This window comes from Lepisma saccharinum, chromosome 18, assembly GCF_977018435.1.
Source record: "Lepisma saccharinum chromosome 18, izLepSacc3.1, whole genome shotgun sequence".
Taxonomy (NCBI): domain Eukaryota; kingdom Metazoa; phylum Arthropoda; class Insecta; order Zygentoma; family Lepismatidae; genus Lepisma; species Lepisma saccharinum.
Genome location: NC_139246.1, coordinates 28,951,427 through 28,970,716, shown reverse-complemented (window position 1 = coordinate 28,970,716; position 19,290 = coordinate 28,951,427). Strand labels below are relative to the sequence as shown.

General features: G+C 38.0%; 1 protein-coding gene across 1 annotated transcript; it reads left to right on the top strand.

Annotated features, from left to right (window-relative positions):
* Positions 1–4,566: 4,566 nt before the first annotated feature.
* Positions 4,567–17,626, top strand: LOC146001941 (odorant receptor coreceptor-like). Its single transcript, XM_083139661.1, has 5 exons — positions 4,567–6,056; positions 7,900–7,999; positions 9,025–9,129; positions 16,816–16,977; positions 17,381–17,626. Exons 1-5 carry the CDS (start codon positions 5,122–5,124, stop codon positions 17,429–17,431), a joined length of 1,353 nt encoding a protein of 450 aa, XP_082995787.1. The 5' UTR covers positions 4,567–5,121; the 3' UTR covers positions 17,432–17,626.
* Positions 17,627–19,290: the final 1,664 nt, after the last annotated feature.

The window sequence follows — 19,290 nt, the reverse complement described above, 5'->3', positions numbered from 1 at the left end:
AGGAAATGGAAAGAAGCTTTGATAACACCACTCCCTAAGACGACCCGACCAACTAATGTAAACAACCTTCGACCTGTTAGTGTTCTGCCTGTGTGTTCAAAACTACTAGAAAAAATAATCTATAAACAGACATTTAGCTTTATTGCCCAAAACAATATTCTTCCACCCTCACAGTCAGGATTTCGGCCGGCACACAGCACTGCTACGGCTTTGCAGAAAGTCACAAATGACATCCTCCAGGCTATGGATAAGAAATTCCTCACTGCATTAATATTATTGGACCTGTCCAAAGCATTTGATACGGTACAACATAAATTACTGCTCAGTAAACTGAAATATTACAGTTTTTCACAATCTACCCTTAACTGGTATTTTTCATATCTAAGTAACCGAAATCAACGTGTAAAACTGTCGCCTACTTTATTATCTAATAAATTATATATTTCATCTGGTGTTCCACAAGGATCTATACTAGGTCCCTTATTGTTTACGATTTATATTGCAGACCTACCCTCAGTTGTCAAATACTGTAACGTACATTCATATGCTGATGACACTCAACTAACCAAATCATTCAATCCAACAGAAATTGCAATAAGTATTGAATACATAAGTAATGATTTGGGTGCGATAAAAACATGGTGTGATGCAAATGGCCTTAAAATGAATGCTAATAAGTCATGTTATACATTTATTGGAACTCGAAATGCTATTGGTTCGGTCGAGCACACTAATACAACAATTACAATAAATGATGATGTCATACCTAGAGCTAAAGTAGTTAAAAGTCTTGGACTGATATTTGACACTCGTCTATCATGGAATGAGCATATTAGCAGCCAAATCAATAAATCATTTGGAACACTTAGATTCTTGTTTAAATTTAACAAACTATTATCTTCAGAAATCAAGCAGCGATTAGTTGAAACACTTATGTATCCATTTCTAGATTATTGTGACGTAGTGTACTCTGGTAGAATAAATAAAACTTTACAAGCAAAGATTCAAAAATGCCAAAATGCGTGCATGCGGTTCATATTTTGCATCCCGAGACGTGAACATATTTTACCTTCCATAAATAATAAGAATATCCTCAATATGTACCGTAGGCGGCTACTGCATACATATTGCCTTATACATAAAATTATTACATCTGGCAAGCCGTCGTATCTGGCAGACATGTTGATCCCTCGCAAAAGTATTCACAGCCACCATACAAGAAATAATTTCAAATTTAACCTTCCACTCTGCAACACACAGGCATATCAGTCGTCGTTTTCATATTCTGCTGCAAAAATATGGAGTGCCCTACCTAAGACCATGTCGAGCATATCTAAAATAGAATCTTTCCGAAATGAAGTAAAGAATTTTCTTTTGGCAGAGCAGAGATTGTGTTCAAATACTATGATGTAACTTGTATGTTTATGTTATGTATTTTGTCTACATGTTTTTATTTTTATTTATTTTTCATTCATTTTATTTTATTTTTATGTAGTTGTCTTTTCACAATTTTTGTATCATTTTTATTCATACATTTATTACAATTATTTTATCAATAGATTTTGTAACTAAATCATACAGTTTATTACACACTGTATTAATACTGTAATAACATAAGAAATGTAAATTTAAATGTAATCGATGACACGGATTAGGTGGCAGAACAGCCTCAGGCTGAACCTCGCCCACGTAAATAAAGAATTTGAATTTTAAAGAATTTGAATTCCCGGATCCAATCTTTAAGTCAATTGAGGGTGCATGGGGTGTTGGTTGGAAGAGCTTTGGTTTCGAATACCCCTGTTTCCCAAATACACGCTCGGTGGACACGTAACAATCAATGTTCTTGTAATACGCTTTTAGAGCGAAGCAGGTGTGCCCCATCCCCTCCAACGCCAATTGTGCCCCCCGCAAATCATGTCACATCTTCCACCCAATCATGTCATAACCCCACCCACCCCCACCCAAACCATGTCCTAACCACCATAAAGTATTTAACTACGACAGCGTATTGTTTTAAGCTCTACTTAATACTATACTTGATCTGGCCCTCCCCCTAAACATGTAAGACTGTCACTTCTCCCCCCAGGATAATGGATGCATTACCCCAAAAATCGTTTATCATAATCCCCCAAAATAGTTTGGATGAATTCGTAAGAACTTGATTTTTATTTATATGCAATTGCCTGTTGAACTGTCCATATCTTTTAATTCTTCACATTTTAAAATAACGTAGAGCTAGCATGTCGTTTGGTTAATTGCTTAGGTAAGTCTCAAATTTAATAACGTAAAGTATATAAAATTTGCATTTAAAACACTGTTTGTGTGTGGAGAATAAGATTTTCAAAACCCACAATTTGAATATTTAACACGAATTGCAATACAATTTAAGATAAAAAAAAATTCAGCCTGGGCAAACCGCATAACGTACTGCAGTTGTCTGTTAACCTAACAATGTAGACGTTCATGTTATAAATATTACTGTTGATAAAGTACAGAGTACACCCAAAATAGATAATATTCCTTGCAATGCTTGTGATTATGAAAACTAATTATCGAAATAAAACAAAAGTTTGTTTGTAAAAACCTATTTCAGTCAATTTGATGCAAGTGGGCTAATCAGGACTGGACCTATAGTTTAAAGAGGGATCTGAAGCATTGTGTTAGTTCAGTGCCAAAATATAGTTAATGAAAATATTGTGTAAATATATCTATTTTTAAAAACCAATCATAGAATGATTCAGTAAAGCCGGCTTTAGACGAAAGCATTTCCTTTAGCATTTTTCCTAACATAATTCTTATTTAAATGCGTCCAAAAATCATATAGCAAATTGTACTTTACACGGATGTATTTGCAATTACAATGTATAATATATACAGCACCAAAGCCACGTCGAGTTGCACCACCTATGGTGAGTGCACGGTGTGCACAATTGAAACAAGTAAAATATTATTGCATACGTGTACAGTATACGTTATAAAGTATGTACTTAATCAGGGCCATTGGTTTATACCTAACACCGCTTTATATACACAGAACACAAAACGTGTCAATTGACACAGATATGTTGACTCCAATAACACATTAACGTACATAAACTGGAACCGATGCACTTTTTGATGTGAAACTGCTTTCGTGTAAATCGGGCCGAAGGAAGAATATTAATTAGTCGAAGTTGATAAAAGGACAAACACAATAACCTGGCAGGGATTCGAACTCAGAACCTTCGCAGACGAATTCGAGAGACTACACTATTCTGGTTATTGTGCTGTATCAATCATTCGAAAGCCGTAGCAAAACCTTCTAGCAAGGTCTTCTTCAAACTCTGCACCAAGTACAAATGTAACAAGGTACAAAACAGGACGATATATATATATATATATACACAAAAATACTTTCCTCCAGACTATTAGAAAGTAGTTCTGGAACAATCTAGCAGGTGGCTTTCCATTGTCAACTGTACTTTCACCTGAAAGGCTAAACATTTTCTTCCATCTTGTATGTGGTTGGACTCTTCATCTCACCCTCTTTTTCCTTCATTCTTCTTCCTTCTTCTCTCCATTTTCTCTCTTGTCCTTTCCACTCTTTCTAACACCTTCTTCCATTCTTTGTTTATCTTCAGTCCCCCATTCCAGTTCATTGTGTCTTCTTCAGAGAAGAAGGAAGAAGAATGAAGGAAAAAGAGCATGAGATAAAGAGTCCAACCACATTCAAGATAGACGAAAATGTTTAGCCATTCAGGTGAAAGTACATTTGACAAGGGAAACCACCTGCTAGAATGTTCCAGAACAACTTTCGAATAGTCTGGAGGGGAGTAATGTTTGTGTGTATATATCGTCCTGTTTTTGTACCTTGTCACATTTGTACTTGGTGCAGAGTCAACCTTGCTAGAAGGTTGAAACATTACGTTTAGTTTATGTTTTTAGTAAAATAAATTTCTGCCTTTGTCAGCATATTGAGTTTTTCATATCATGGTAACAAGGCTGAATGGTGTTATAATAAGATAGAAGTCTTGCTGTACAAATTTTATTTTATTTCGTTCACGTTCTTTCTTTAGCGTTCGTTCGTGCAGCTAAGTCAACAGCTGCCAATATCAACAAACAAAACATTCTGGAATACGACCTCAAACGATTCCTCATATTAATCATCTTGACAAGAAAATTACAGCTTTTGTTAACTTTTGTTCACTCAGCGTATTATCACCATGGGATTCGCCAGTTATTAACCGTATCTTTAATTATCCTAACTGCAGAGTATCATAACGTGATCTTCATACACGCCCCTGATCAAACAGCACGTCTAATTCAACTTCGTCTGGGGACCTCTTCGATCATTAGTGGTCCGCTTAGACCCAGTAAAACAGTTAAGTCACGCAAGACTAGGATATTTCTTTTATAATTTGACATCCACTTGTGTCTAAACAAACACGTTGGAATAACGGTCTGTGACGAGTTTGTTTTGCGTTGAGTCTTGTAAATGCGTCAATATTGAACATCGACCTGCTATTAAGTGTTATGTGCTGTTGGGTGGTGTTCGTCTTTGCGAATTGCATCACAGCCACACAAGACTCTAGCATCCGTCACATGTGGGCCAAATAAAGCGGATCATAATTTTGCGGGTGTTAGAATACATGCGCCGTGATTTGTGGATTAGTAAACAATTAAATGTGTAGTAAGAATATTAAGTTGTAAGTGAAATTTCAATAATAGTGCTTTATATGCGCCAACAACTTGTTAAAGTGCTGCATCAGATGCTATAAATTGTTCATCGTGACTGTGGTGCCATCTAGTAGCAAAGTTGAATACTTCTTATGGTGGAATCTCTTACTTCAAAGAGTCACATTTGTGAAAATTGCTTGCAAATGAAGAAATTTGTTGTAAAAAATAACTTTTTCTTTACAATTTAAAGTTACTGACTTATTTGTGCACCAATGTTACTGTAGCATACACGAACTTGGGAGCTTTCAATTTCTGTGTTTATGGACATTTGATTCTGGCAACAGTGGAACTGCGAAATCGAAGATAGAAAATCGTATTTTAGATTTTTCGAACTTATACGACGAAAGAGATCTTGAGTACTACATTGTAAGATTTACTCAACTCCTTGACAGTATATGAAGCAAGATGATAACGAAACAATGGTGTATAGCGCAGGTTATGATTTACCCTCTAACATTAGCAGCCCTGTCCGGCCATTGGCCAATCAGATTACCACCAAACGCAGAGAAGATAAAGTATTTCACTGTTCGTGCCATATTCACCATTGTTGTGATTGTTGTCTACTGCCTGATGCTTACGTCGTCCATTATTGACTTCTGTCTCAACTTGGATAACATCACACACTTGGCAACCAATGCTATACCCACTATCTTTATTGCACAGAGTGCTTTCAGGGTAATTCTGTTGGCATGGAAACGGAAAGAATTCTCAAAGATGATGTTATCGTGCAGCTTAATGGCCCGCAACTGTAAATTCAAGATATTTCAGAACGAGTACTATTTGGCCTTTGAAAGACAGATCAAGGTTATGCAGTACATGGATACTGTTTTTAGAGTGGCTTGCACATTGTTGTGGGCTGTGGCCCCATTGCTGGTACATGAAGTACCAGTAGCACACAATGGTACTCAGATTGTACAAGAAATACACATCATGCATGGGTGGTACCCGTTCGATATGGATAATCCTTATGTCAAAGATGTTATATACGCTGTACACGTCACCATACTTATACTTTGCACCATGCACATAATGGGTTGCGACTATTCGTTCATGACTTTCTTTATGTTCGCAACGCATCAGCAGCGACATCTGAAGACCGTCTTGAAAGACTCTCTTCTCGAAGGGCTCTCTGGGAAATACCCAACCAACGTCACAGACCAGCTTGAGCAAAGCAAGGGGTTTTGTGCCCCTGGATATATTGTGAATCAAATATCTAGCGTCATAGACCCTGGAGTAGCTCATAAGATCTCTCAGAAGAAAACTGACGTCATGGAAATGAGAAGAGAAGGCATACTGGGTGAGCTCAAGGAGTGGGTCAAGTGCCATCTTGAAGTTATAAGGCAAGTATCTGTAAATGTCTTACTTTTCACTTGTTCTGGGAGTTGAGAATTCATGCACTACAATCACAGAAAATATAAAGAGCCGTTGTAGGTAAAAATAGTTTTATTTTTCAAGAAGAGAAAAATAAATTAAGACATAAATGTCAATATAAGTTTAGGGCCTCCCCAATAGCGCATTGGTAGCGTCGTCGCCTTGTAATCAAGTGGTCTCGGATTCAATAACCGATGGAGGCACATAGTGGTTCGGAACCCTCTATAAACTATAGACCCAGTCCCGATTAGCCTTACTATACATAAAGTGGACTTAAAACACAAACTCAATCAATCAACGTCAATATTAACTTAATTGTTGGCATATCAATGCTTGAATGTACTTTGTGATTCTGACTTGGCACTAGAATATTCATGCCAAAACATAGCCCTATACGATCGACCAGACACACTGTAGTTCATATTCCACCAACAGATGGTGCTATGACTTGTTTTGTGCATCTTAAATATCTTCAGAAGCCAAGAAGAAATTCTTGACAAAGAAGTTATTTTCGTAATCATAGATTATTTATTTCGTTAAAACATTGACCCAATGTGTATCATAATCCACTAAGTACAAAAACTACACCACATCTTATTAACCTTTTCGGTAAATGTCTTTTATATCGGAGACACTTTTCTTCAAATTTACATGAGAAACTACTTACGGAAATGAGTTTCTTATTTTGTCACTATGGAATGCTGCACAACAGAAAATAAGCGCGTTTGATGTAATAAAGTAGCCTTTTGTGCAAAGCGACAACATTATGGCATTGGTTCCATTATGAACCTGCAGATGGCGCGAATTTCGAAAGTCACGCGGTCTCGCGAGAGGAAGAAGGGTTTCCAAACGTGTCTTTTTTACCAGAATTTTTTTTTTATTTTTATTTTTTTAACTATGCTTACCTAACCTAACCTAACCTTGCCGGAAATGGTTCGTGGGGCTAACGTGAATGGTTTTTGGGGCTATCGTGAATGGTTTTTGGGGCTATCCGTCAATGGTTTTTGGAGATATCCGTCAATGGTTTTTGATGCTATCGGGAATGGTTTTTGAAGCTATCCGTCAATGGTTTGTGATGACATAATGAACACGAAAGTAGGTATCTTTCGGTTAAGAAAGTTGCAACACTGCATGCCCACTCCATCGACAAAACACAAGCACGACGCGTGATGATCCACAGCTGTGCGCGAAATATTCTATGTTCCGCAACGGAAGAAAGGACCCAAAATAATTACTCGGAATGTGAAAAATCGAAGTTATTCTTGTGTAAAAAGCATAATGGCACCTTGAAATAGGTTCCGCAATACACAATTGGTAAGTACGAACCATTTGAAATTGAAAATATGCGTTAGAAAAGTGTCTCCGATATAACAGACATTTTCCACATTTTCAGAAGCTTAAATAATTCTTGGCGCTTCAAAATATATATTTCTGTATGCTTATTTCACTTTTTAATTTATCATTTCTACTTCGTTGCCTATGTCTCCCATTTTCAGTATTTCCAAGGTTTCATGCAAAATTGCTGCAAAGGTAATGACTGAAAATTCCTTCCATTTTCTCGCAATAAACAATTTGAAATGTAGTGCTTAGGTGGGGGAAGGCGCAGAGAGAAGACGATCACCAACTCGTGAGAAACTTAATATTCGTAAATTTTGAATCTTTGAGCTGAATGTGTCACAGTAATTACGAGTATATACTTTAGACTGGTCTGGTATTGCATTTCATGGAAATTAGGATGGGAGATTTTAAATATTTGCACTTGTTACGTTGGAGATATTTTTAAAAGTTTTTTTCATCTATACTATTTTCTAGATTGGTGGATAACATCAACCAGATCTCCTCGACTCTAGTTCTAGTGACGTTTGTAGGAAATGCGATACAGCTATGCCTTATGCCTTTTTTACTCATACAGGTAATTCTAATCTAATCTAATAAAATACAGGTAACATGTAAAACAATATACAGTGTCTTCCTAAAATATTTCCTACATTTAAATTCAGTATAACTTTGTAACGAACAGAGACATTTTATTGAAATAAAATTTGTACTGCACATCAGTCTTTACAGTTTTACTTGCCAACTCTGCATGTCTGTCGTCCTCATCGCCACACCTCTAACTGGGCACCATTCACATCGATGCATTCCTTCAATCTCGTTCTGAATCCAAAATGCCAGTGATGACTGCAGATATCTGTTAGCTTTTTCGCATGTATATCCGTCTTCACATATCCCACACAGCCAAAAGTCACAGGGAGCCAGGTCTGGCGACTTTGCAGGCCATGAATCGAAGTCATCTTCGAATCACTTGATCGTTCTCAGTCACGTGATCCTCTCAAGGATCTATGTTGCCAGGTAAACGTTTGAAGACTGTTATGCAGTACAAACTTTATTTCAGTGAAATATCTATATTTATTACAAAGTTATAAGGAATTTAAATGTGGGAAGTACTTTAGGAAAACCTACACTTTCTCTAATTACTGAATTTGGATTATTTTAAAATTTGGCAGTTTGAATATTTTTTCCCCATTGCAGGTGTGAGGGGGGAATGAAAAATCAGTACAAAATGCGTCTCATTTCCCCCTCCTTCATGAAAGTTATATTAAACGTGCAAAATCTTTATGCTTCCACTACATAAAAAATTGTACAGAAATGCTATTTCACCACATTAAAAATGTGCCAGATTTTTTATACAGACCGTAGCATTTCCAACTTATAATTCCGTTCATTTCGAAATACTATTACTAAAATCTAATTGTACCGACGAAAAATATTACCATTTGTCACATTTTCACTGCTACAATGTGATTGATTGCTTTAGCATGTACTGTATACGCCCTTCAAAATTTTTGAGGGATAAAATGTACCCTTGTACGTTAACCGTTCCTGCGCCACAGATTAGAAGGAAGATTATATCTGATGACAATATTTAATTTCTAGGCTAGAGGCAATTGGTGCATCATTGGACCAATCGGAGCCTACTTCGTGTTGACCATAACACAGACGTTCCTGTTCTGCAACATTGGCCAAACTGTTCGTGAGGAGGTGAGTATTTTAACAGTAGGTCCAGTCCCGATTAGCTTGTCTGTGCATAAAGTGGACTTAAGACAACTCACACATAATGCAGCAGTTTCTCAAATTATACATTGCAATCCTAATTCATAAATATTGGTTTGATGCATAAGTTATTAGCGTTTCTTGACCCTGGCAAAAGTATTTTTATATGATACAAATTTGAAATGGACAAGAGACATAAATTTATCAATAATATATATTTTCCTTCATTGTCTATGGGTGTCTACCAACGATGGGGCAGTTTTTCAATTCAACGCCTGAGGAAATCAGCTGATTCGGGGTTAAAAGTGTCGTCAAGCCAAGTTTGATTTGATTTGATTTGATTTTAAATTTTTGGGTGCGTCAGCACTAAGGCTATTTTGCACCCGTCACACTATACGGGGTCCAGCCCCTTACCGTTACACGTAACAACTCTAACGTTGCTTAATTAAAATCATAAAAGATTAAAATGTTCTGACTGTTGTTAAAAGCCGAGGCTGCAAAGAACACTCAGCACAAATAAGGACAAAACACAGGACAACACAAACAAAATTATACTGGCCATGGGGCCAGTCGCCAGAGCCCCGTTAGTCTTTGGTCCAGGGTGCACTACGTGGAAGTGAGGTTGACTTTTGGGCGCCTACGTGGAAGGTACCCCTTACACCCCAAGCCAAGTTTGAAGAGCATTTTCGTCACCAAAGGAGCTTCCTTGAAGGTGGATGGATTGAGAGCTGAAAGGGTAGCAATCCGAGGGCGCAAGATCGGGGGAGTAAGGAGGGTGTGGAACTACCCAATCAAGCTCCTGGATAGCAGCTTTTGTCATGTTAGCGGAGTATGGGTGTGCATTATCGTGCCGCAGCACTTTTTGCTGTCTTCCTGGCCAACTCCCTGATTGGTTTGTTTTCGTTTAAAGCGTGCGATATCCTGAACCTTACCCATGGAATTGAAATGTCGCACGATGGTTGAATGGTCACAGTTCATCCCATTTGCTAATTCTCGAGTCGACTGATGTGGATCCTCGTGGATTAAAGCGTTTAAACTGTCTTCATTAATAGTATAGTACATTTAGACCTAAATTTGGCTCGAAACGGAAATAATTATTAGAAAGTTAATTCCTTCTGAAATGCGTTCCTTAGGTCCCCCTGTACTTCCCCTGAAAAATCCCAAAAAATCCTGCATGGGGAACACCCTTAAATTTGAATAAACGGCCGCCATTTTGGATTTTTTTTAAAAATGCGATAACTCAGTAATGGATAATCATGAGGAGGTGCTGTTTTGCGCTAAAATGCATGGTTTGTGTAGTATAATCGATTAAACATGTTTTTTTTTCTAAAGAAAGTCCAGTTTACGGCAAAAATTTAATGAAATCAATAAGGATTTTGACAAAAAAAATTGAATGTTCAGAAAAAAACGGCATTACCATTATTTTTAATAGTTTCTTATCTTATCAGGTGTTAGTGATCGTATGTGGTTGTTGAAAGCTGAACAGAAGATGGAGGAGAAGTGCATTTTTTGCGGTGAAGGCGGGATGGTGGACATTGACAGTGCCAATGTGACAAGAGGGTTAGAGACTTTGAGGAATCTCAGTATAAAGAGAAAAGATGGGATTGGGGGGAAAATTTAGGGCGTTAGTCATGTGCGAGTGCATGTACAGTGCAGAAAACGTTATACTGACATGGAAATTACGTTCCAGTGTCTCTACCTGTAGGAACAAATGCAACAAAACCCCTCCTCAGAAGTGACCTACATACCTTCAACTTTAAAGCGTGTTGTCTTTATTGCGGGGAGACGGTTGATAAGGAAGCTTGCAACAAGCACCCACATCGCCACCCAAAAATATGCCAAGTGGAAACTTTACAAAAAATGTCAAATATTCGGAGTATGTGCGCAAATAGGTGCGACAAGTGGGGGAAAATAGTTCTAAATCGCATTAATAGCTAATGTGACCTGATTGCGGCCGAAGCGCAATATCATAAATACTGTGATGCATAATTTTCAATCGTTGGTTCAAGCATTCCAGGCGAGCCATCTGAAAATGTGGTCGGAAGACCTGTTGACTAGTCCAAGTTAGAGGCTTTCAATAAATTATGCAACTTCCTGGATGAGTTGCTGCTGTTTTAAGTCCACTTTATGCACAGTAAAGCTAATCGGGACCGGACCTACAGTTTAAAGTGGGATCCAAACCACTTGTGCCTCCACCGGGTATCGAACAACTTCCTGGATGACAACGATGACTGCCAGTACCTGCTGTCTGACGTTATGGAGATGCTCTTAAAGTTCAGTACCGACAGTGACAAGTTATACAGTGAAAAGCGTCTGCGGGAGCTTTTATCAGCACGCTACGGCAATACTGTTCTTATGTCATCCAGCAAGAAATGTTTCGGGACTGTTGTTTCTTTTAGGCCCGTTGCATCGACGATTTTAACGGACAAGTGGTACAGCGACAGATAAAAGACGCTGTGGAAGAAAAGAAGAGGATTAAGACGCGGCTATTACCATCCTCCAAGAAGAGATAAGAGTTTATGATTGCTCGACATATCCAACATACGAAGAAATATCGAAAAGTGGAGAAAATCAATTACGTGACATGCTCACTCATCTGTTTTCTGGTCTAATGAAACCAGTAAAAGGTCCACATTGCAACCAGAAGGTGTTGAGTGTTGCGCACTGTATCATTTCTTCGGTGCGTTCACGTTTATTTGTGTCAGCTGTGCAGGTTGGAATTGGAGTGTTTCTTCATAGGAGTTTCCGATCAAAACATCTAATTAACCTTCTTCATAATTTAGGCTGCTCTGTTTCTTACAGTGAAATCTGTAAGTATGAAACTTCCGTGACAATGAACACTTCAAGTGATGTTCAGAAACATGGATTTGTGCAGTTTGTCTTCGATAATGCTGATCGTAACACTCGAACTGTGGATGGACATGGAACCTATCATGGGATGGGAGGAGTGCAGTGTGTAACGGCTTCTTCAACTGTTCAGACGAGTTCTCGTGTTCCACGACCGAAGATTATACCAACGGCTACTTGGAAAGTTTGGCTTCATCCCAATCGTTACTTACCGGCCCAAGAACCATGGATTGAATCGCCTGGTAATGGAAGACGCCCTCTTCCTGGAATTGCGGCCGATAGATGTAGAAATCGGAACCTCATACCAATGGATTTGGATGGCGGGTCCCAAGTCAGCTGAAGAACCTCATACGGGATGGAGTGGCTTCATGGAGATTGCCACAGGAAAAAGATCCTACGAAAAGTCAGCAGTGATACTCTTGCACTTCGTCAATCTCCAACCTTCTAACCCCACCTCAATTAACACCTGTCTTCTTTTCGCGGTAGAAAAATGCAGGAAGCTGCAACAAAGGTGTATTGTGACATTTGATCAGCCCCTTTTCATTAAAGACATGGATATAGTCTATCAGGTAGACGAAACTGATGAGCTGTCCAAGGTAATCGTGAGATTTCGTGGATTTCATCTGCTTATGAGTTACATGGATGGGCAAAATCATGGGTGGCAGTGGTATGGAAGAAATGTGGGGTGAGGTATTTGCCAAGAACGCTGTTGTCCACATGGCTAATGGGCATGCTTATGCAAGAGCATTACGAGCTCATTCGCTGTCTCAGGCAGCTATCGCTCATTTGATTTTGGAGTGTTGTGAGGAAGGCGGACTTTTGATCAGCTCTGACGTCCAAACTCTCATGGGAATTCACAGTGAGGTGTTAAACTTGTCCTCCTCCGCAGAATCTTTCCTATTCAAAGTCAAACCTTTACTGAGTGCTGTACCCAGTGCGATGAAGACACTTGAAGAAAGAAGTCGTACTGCTAAATTATGGCTGCAGTATTTCAAGCAAGTTTCTATAATGCATGACTTCGTGAGAGCGGAAAGAACAGGCGACTGGAACCTTCATCTCTTCTCCGTTCAACGCATGTTAGTTCACCTCCATGCAGCTGGCCATATTCATTACGCTAAATCAGCCCACCTTTACCTCCAGAATATGTTTAAACTTAAGACTACTTTGTCGGATCAAGAGTTTGAACGTTTTGTCAGTCAGGGTTATTTTACAGCTCGGCGATCGGATAAGTTTTGGTGCGGACATGACTATAGAGCAGGTCTTAATACGATCTATAAAGGTTAGCGGTGGTTTGACACAAGGCCGAAATATGTCTGATAGCGTATTAGCGCATTGGATTTCCAACATGCCGGGAAGTCTCCAGGAGATGGAAGCAGTGGAAGCTTTTGCAGGAGTGCCGACAGGTGAATCCTCCTTTTCAGCTAAAGATTGGGGCTGGACCATCGAACAGGGACACCATAAGCCTGTCACATCCACTTTACCCCCGGCGCCAGACAACCTGCTGCATCTCGTGCGTTGTGGGGGCAAAGGAGACTTCTCCCGAAATTGTGAGTGCAAGCGAAGTGGGCTGACATGCACCACTATGTGCAGCGAATGTGCGGGGGAGTCCTGCTTCAATCGGAATATTCTGGATTCCGAGGTGGCCGCGGGGGCTCAGTCGGTAACGCGTCTCACTACCATGCTAAAGGTCCCAGGTTCGATCCCCGGCCAGTTCAAATCCGCGAACTTTTCTAACGTTGGAAGCGGCCCCGGCGCCCACCTAGCGTCGAATGACATGGGTACCTGGGGGAAACCCTAGGGGGTAAAGGCGGTCAGGGGCGTGATGCTGATCACATCACCCCAAGTCATGACCGGATCAAGAAAGTGTGGGGCGTTACCCCCACACCCCCTATACGCCTTCATGGCGTGGTGCTAAGCACAGGGGAGCACTTTACCTTTTTACCTGGATTCCGAGGATGAAGACTATATCGAAGCCTACTGCGATACCGAGGATCATGTCGAAGCCAAACGTACGAGAGCCTCCACCAGAGAAGATTATGCAAAACGAAGACGAGTTTAATGGAAGACGGAAATTTGTCAGGCATATTATACCTTACCTGTTTATGTATACGTGTTCATTTTTTCATTTTGAAATGTTTCGAAACAAATTCTACAATTCTGTACTGAAAAAATGATTTTTTTGTATGTTTTCAAACCTGTTTTATGTAATAATCTGTTAATAAATTTATATCAACTCTCTATTTTACACTTTTTTTTCAATAATAAGTTCCTTCTTTCAAAACTGAAACGTTTGGCACCAACAGCACCTCCCTATGATTGTCCATTACTGAGTTATGGCATTTTTTAAAAAATCCAAGATGGCGGCCGTTTATTCAAAATTTAAGGGTGTTCTTCATGCAGGATTTTTTGGGATTTTTCTGGGGAAGTACAGGGGGACCTAAAGAACGTATTTCAGAAGGAATTAGCTTTCTAATAATTATTTCCGTCTCCAACCTTATTTTACCCATACTATAAAGCCCGATGGTCTTCCTGAACGTGGAGAAACGCTTAAGTCACCTATGTCAATAATAAACAACAATCTAGATCATTCTTGTAACCAATTGTTCCTAAAAATACGTCACATAGTTTATGCATGTTTACTGGCACTCTCGTTCAAGGGAAATATATCCCCGTGACTGAGTGGCTTGCTCATCGCGCTACGACGCCAGGGGTCACGGGTTCGAATCCCGGCCTGGGCATGGATGTTTGTGAGTGTTCATTCATCAATCTCATCATGTCATCACTCATCCCCATCTTCGCAAATTAGCCAAAAGTGGCACAAGAAGCTTATGTGGTTTAATCGGCGTACGTCCATGGATGTTAGATAAATTGCCACTAGATGGCAGGCTAAACGGCAGGGAGTTCTCCACTGATCCATTCATGAAATTGACAATTATATTGTCCTCAGTCCGCAAGAATAATTTAGGAGAATGCTGTTTTGCTATTCTCAAGTAAGGAATTTTATTATTTTCCGAAAATCTCTGGAGCAAGCGAACGAGAACAAGTCTCCGCGCAAGTAGTGTAGCAAGATGAACACTTGAAAGGGAAAGAGATTGAGTGCAGGGAAGAAGGCGACTGCAATTGCCAGCCTCGCAGCAGTCTGAACTGCTTCGCTCTGCCCATTCCACCTCCCTTTTCTGCCGCTATGCGTGGCCTTGCTCCAAAGATAGGAAGGGGGCAGGGTGTAAGGCTTCATTCAAGGCCACGTCTGCTGCTACATATTTCTTTGTTCTCTATTTTCCTTCTGTCTCATCTTACCCTCTTGCTATCTCTACCGATACAAGCTTACAACTGAACAACATTGACACAATCAGCATTTCATAGAATTTTGTAATTATACTGTCTCTTTAAGAAATCTGATACTCTATACTGTGGTTTACTATATTTAACACCATTCTATTATTGGCCTCCATGATGGCGTAGTGTAATGTAATCAAGAGGTATCGGATTCGATGCCCGATTGTGGCACATGGCACAGTGGTTCAGTTCCTAATTTAAACTTTAGGTCCAGTCCCGATTAGCCTATGTGTGCATAAAGTGGACTTAACCAACAAATGAAGCAAACATCATTCTGTTCTAACAAACGATATACTAATTACAGCAGCAAACGCTTAAAGAATCGGCTTTTCATTGGCCGATTTTTTATCAGTTCTCATCTCCGCGGTTTTCCTGGAATTCTAATTTATATCCCATTACCTTTTCGATTGCAGTTCCTTATTTGGGCTCCTGCGGGTTCGAACCCGGGGCCACTCGCACCAAAGACGATTGCACTAACCATTTGGCTACGCGGGAGTCCATTTTGATGCAAGATTTTATTCAATATCAAATGCGCAACTTACAACTCTCCCTATTGTACAGGGTGATTCATATAAAATTACACATTTAATTATAAATGTATGCGATCAACAATAAGTTAGCAACAAGTTATTAGATCTTACATGTAACATAAACATGTTAGTTCAATAACCTTTACAGTACATGCTGAAAATATCCTCCACCCTCTCGTGAAGGCACGTTCCTTGTTCCTGGTTGTTCGTTCGGGTATGCTGTTGTCAATACCGGCGATATTGTATGTAATGCTCTATTTCAATTCGTCGAATATCAGATAGCGTGTAACGTACACTTTTCTGGAGGATGTTGAAGTGGGGTTCAAGTTAGGTAATCTCGGTGGCCATACCTTTTTTAAAAGTATCCGATCATTTCGTCAGCGGGAAGGGCACATTTGGTACATGGCACGTGGAGTCGTCCTGTTGAAAATAGTATTGGCACAGCTCTATGTCATTCAATAAGCACTATGACAATTCGTAGCTTGTACTGAGTTTTCACAGCGACTGTGACAATATGAAAAGTAGAGCTACCAAATTCTTCACAGCTGCGCACTCTCTTGAGAATATATGAAGCTTCCAGATGTTCTACGTCATGTGAGACAAACACTGAGCATTACGTTGTATTCCTATTGAAATAAAACTTGGATGAAATATGTTAGATTTATGTGAATCACTCTGTATTATAAACGAGAAGGTTTATTTCCGTAGCAACGCAAATCTTCTATCTCATTATAATATTGTGATTACCTTTTGTTATTGCTAGTTACTTTAACAATAGAATCTTGTAATTTTTTATTTCATGTCAATCGATGGCATTTACAATTGATTATTATCTTTATTTGACTAAATATTATTTTAATTAATTCTATTATATTAATATTTAGACTGAATATAATATATTAATATTTCCTTTCTGAAACACAAATCCTTATATTAAGTTACATCCTGTTTTCTATTACAGAGCGTGTCACTTAGCGATGCCCTCTATGAAGGGAACTGGCCGGAGGCCTCAACAGATCTGAATCTCATGCTATTACTACACATGATCAACCAGCGACTGCAGAGACCTCTGGCAGTGGTCGGCGGAGGCTTCTTCATTCTTTCACTGGACTTCTTCACCTCGGTGAGTGGATTTTCTCAGTTATTTTTTTAATGTGCACAGTCTTTTCTAAACCTTGTTATATAATTCAGGTTTTTATCATTTTTTCGTTATTAAAACTAGCTTTGATTAATACATATATAATGTATAATAGTTTCTTTATATAGACTGAAAAATACGTACATAGTATTGATATCATTATTAAATCTTAATTTGGTTATTTTTGAACACCAACAAAAGTTTTTATTTTTAAATTTTTAGGCAATGTAAGAAAAACAATTAACAACATAATACTCTACACCAAAATGTTTTACAATATTCAAAAGTTCAGTTATCACATTAAAAAGACATTAAACCTATTTTTAGCAAACGTATTTACGAAAAACGTATTGTTCATGTTACTGTCACAATGTTTATATCTTTACAGCTATTGGGTGCAGTGTTAGCATATTTTGTAGTCCTTGTTCAGTTGAAATGATGCGATGTTATACGTGGAAATACATAGAAACCTCCGTTAGAAGTTTCATCTTGAACAAAGCACCCAACAAAGAAAACATAATGTCGATTAAGTTGTATTTTAAGTGCTACTCATGTAAGTACACTACAATTGAAAGATATGAATTTGGAAACACAGAATTTTGTGTTTTCAGACGTTTATGTAATAATTAATATTTCCGGAATGGTAAGGCTTAGATAGGCTACTTGAAACATTTATAGTTCTAATCAACCGTAGTGTCATTATAATACAAATCATCGGAAAAAGACAATTTCGAAAACTCTCTTTTTCCTTAAGTATTCAAGATTCTCGAATTTTGTGAGGTTAGGTAGTAGTCCCACCTATTTTTGTTCCATACTGTACACATTGTAATGTTCTCGTACAGTGGTAGAAGTACAGGGTGTTTCATTAAAAATGTAACTGAAAGTATCCAAAGCAGACCATGTTCATTTATCTTTTTATTGAAACACACTGTACTTACTTTCGAGTGGCATATATGTAACAGATACAATATTGATTGAAATACAACAGGTATGTATGGATACAAGAACATCCACCTGTTTTAACAGGTTATACAAACATGTAAACATTCCTTTATAAGATTAAATTAAATTTTATAACATAATAAACAAGATATATTTGAATTAACAACTGAATGGACAAAAACAGATTTGAATTATTTATTTGTTGTTAACTATTTTCTTACGTAACGTCACCATGGAATGTTATCACATTTATTATGTCTTCAATAATACGAGAAAAATGTTTATCTGAAGTAAAAATGCATTTCATTACTATTTCTCCATGTATATTTGATGTCAGGAAAATGAACTTATTTAGGATGCGCCCCCTGGGGCAACTAGTGCCCTTCACATGGTACAAATCTATTATTTTATTATTTCTACACAGAATTTTCGATTTTTTTAAATAATTTACATCTCTTTTAAACCCTTTATAACACTATCATGATCAGAATGTATTGTGCTTAAATGTAACTGATATAATAAATTTATTTCCTCTCTTTTCTTGTAATATGTGTTATTGTACAGACATTCATTTAGAAATAACATGCAACTTTCTTCGATAAACTTTACTGCGATACACCTTTCAGATATATTTTTCTTCATCTTACCCAGTAAAAGTTTCGCACATAGTTCTGCATTATCCCGAAAGAGGGAAGCAAATGTTGCTCAATGCTGCTGATGCCACCTGCCGAAGACATTTCTAACTAACTCAACACATGTGAAATTTGATAGTTAAATATTAAAGTGTTGGGAACATAATACGTTTATTTTCATCCTGACTTGAACAGAACGTCGAGTTAATTAACATGGAAACATGAAAATAAAGCAAAATGTTTTCCATGTGAGAGATAACGGATGTTGTTTCAAAAATAACTGTTTATTAAAAGAACCAGTAAATCAGAGGCGCAACCACGAATTTTTGTTTGGGGGGCAAGTACCAGGATAAACGTACCAATAATAATAATAATAATAATAATAATAATAATAATAATAATAATAATAATAATAATAATTTTAATAAAAATAATGCTAATATTAATAATGTTAATAATTAATAACATTATTATTATTATTATTATTATTATTATTATTATTATTAATTTGCTTTATTTTACTTCGCTTTTGTGCCACTTTTGGCTAATTTGCGAAGATGAGGATGAGTGATGATATGATGAAATTGATGAATGGACACTCGTAAACATCCATGCCCAAGCCGGGATTCGAACCCAGAACCAACATTTTTATTATTGATAGTAGTAGCACTAGTATCAAAGACGTTATTACCCTTTTAAATTATGCAAAAATGAGTTAGAAGTT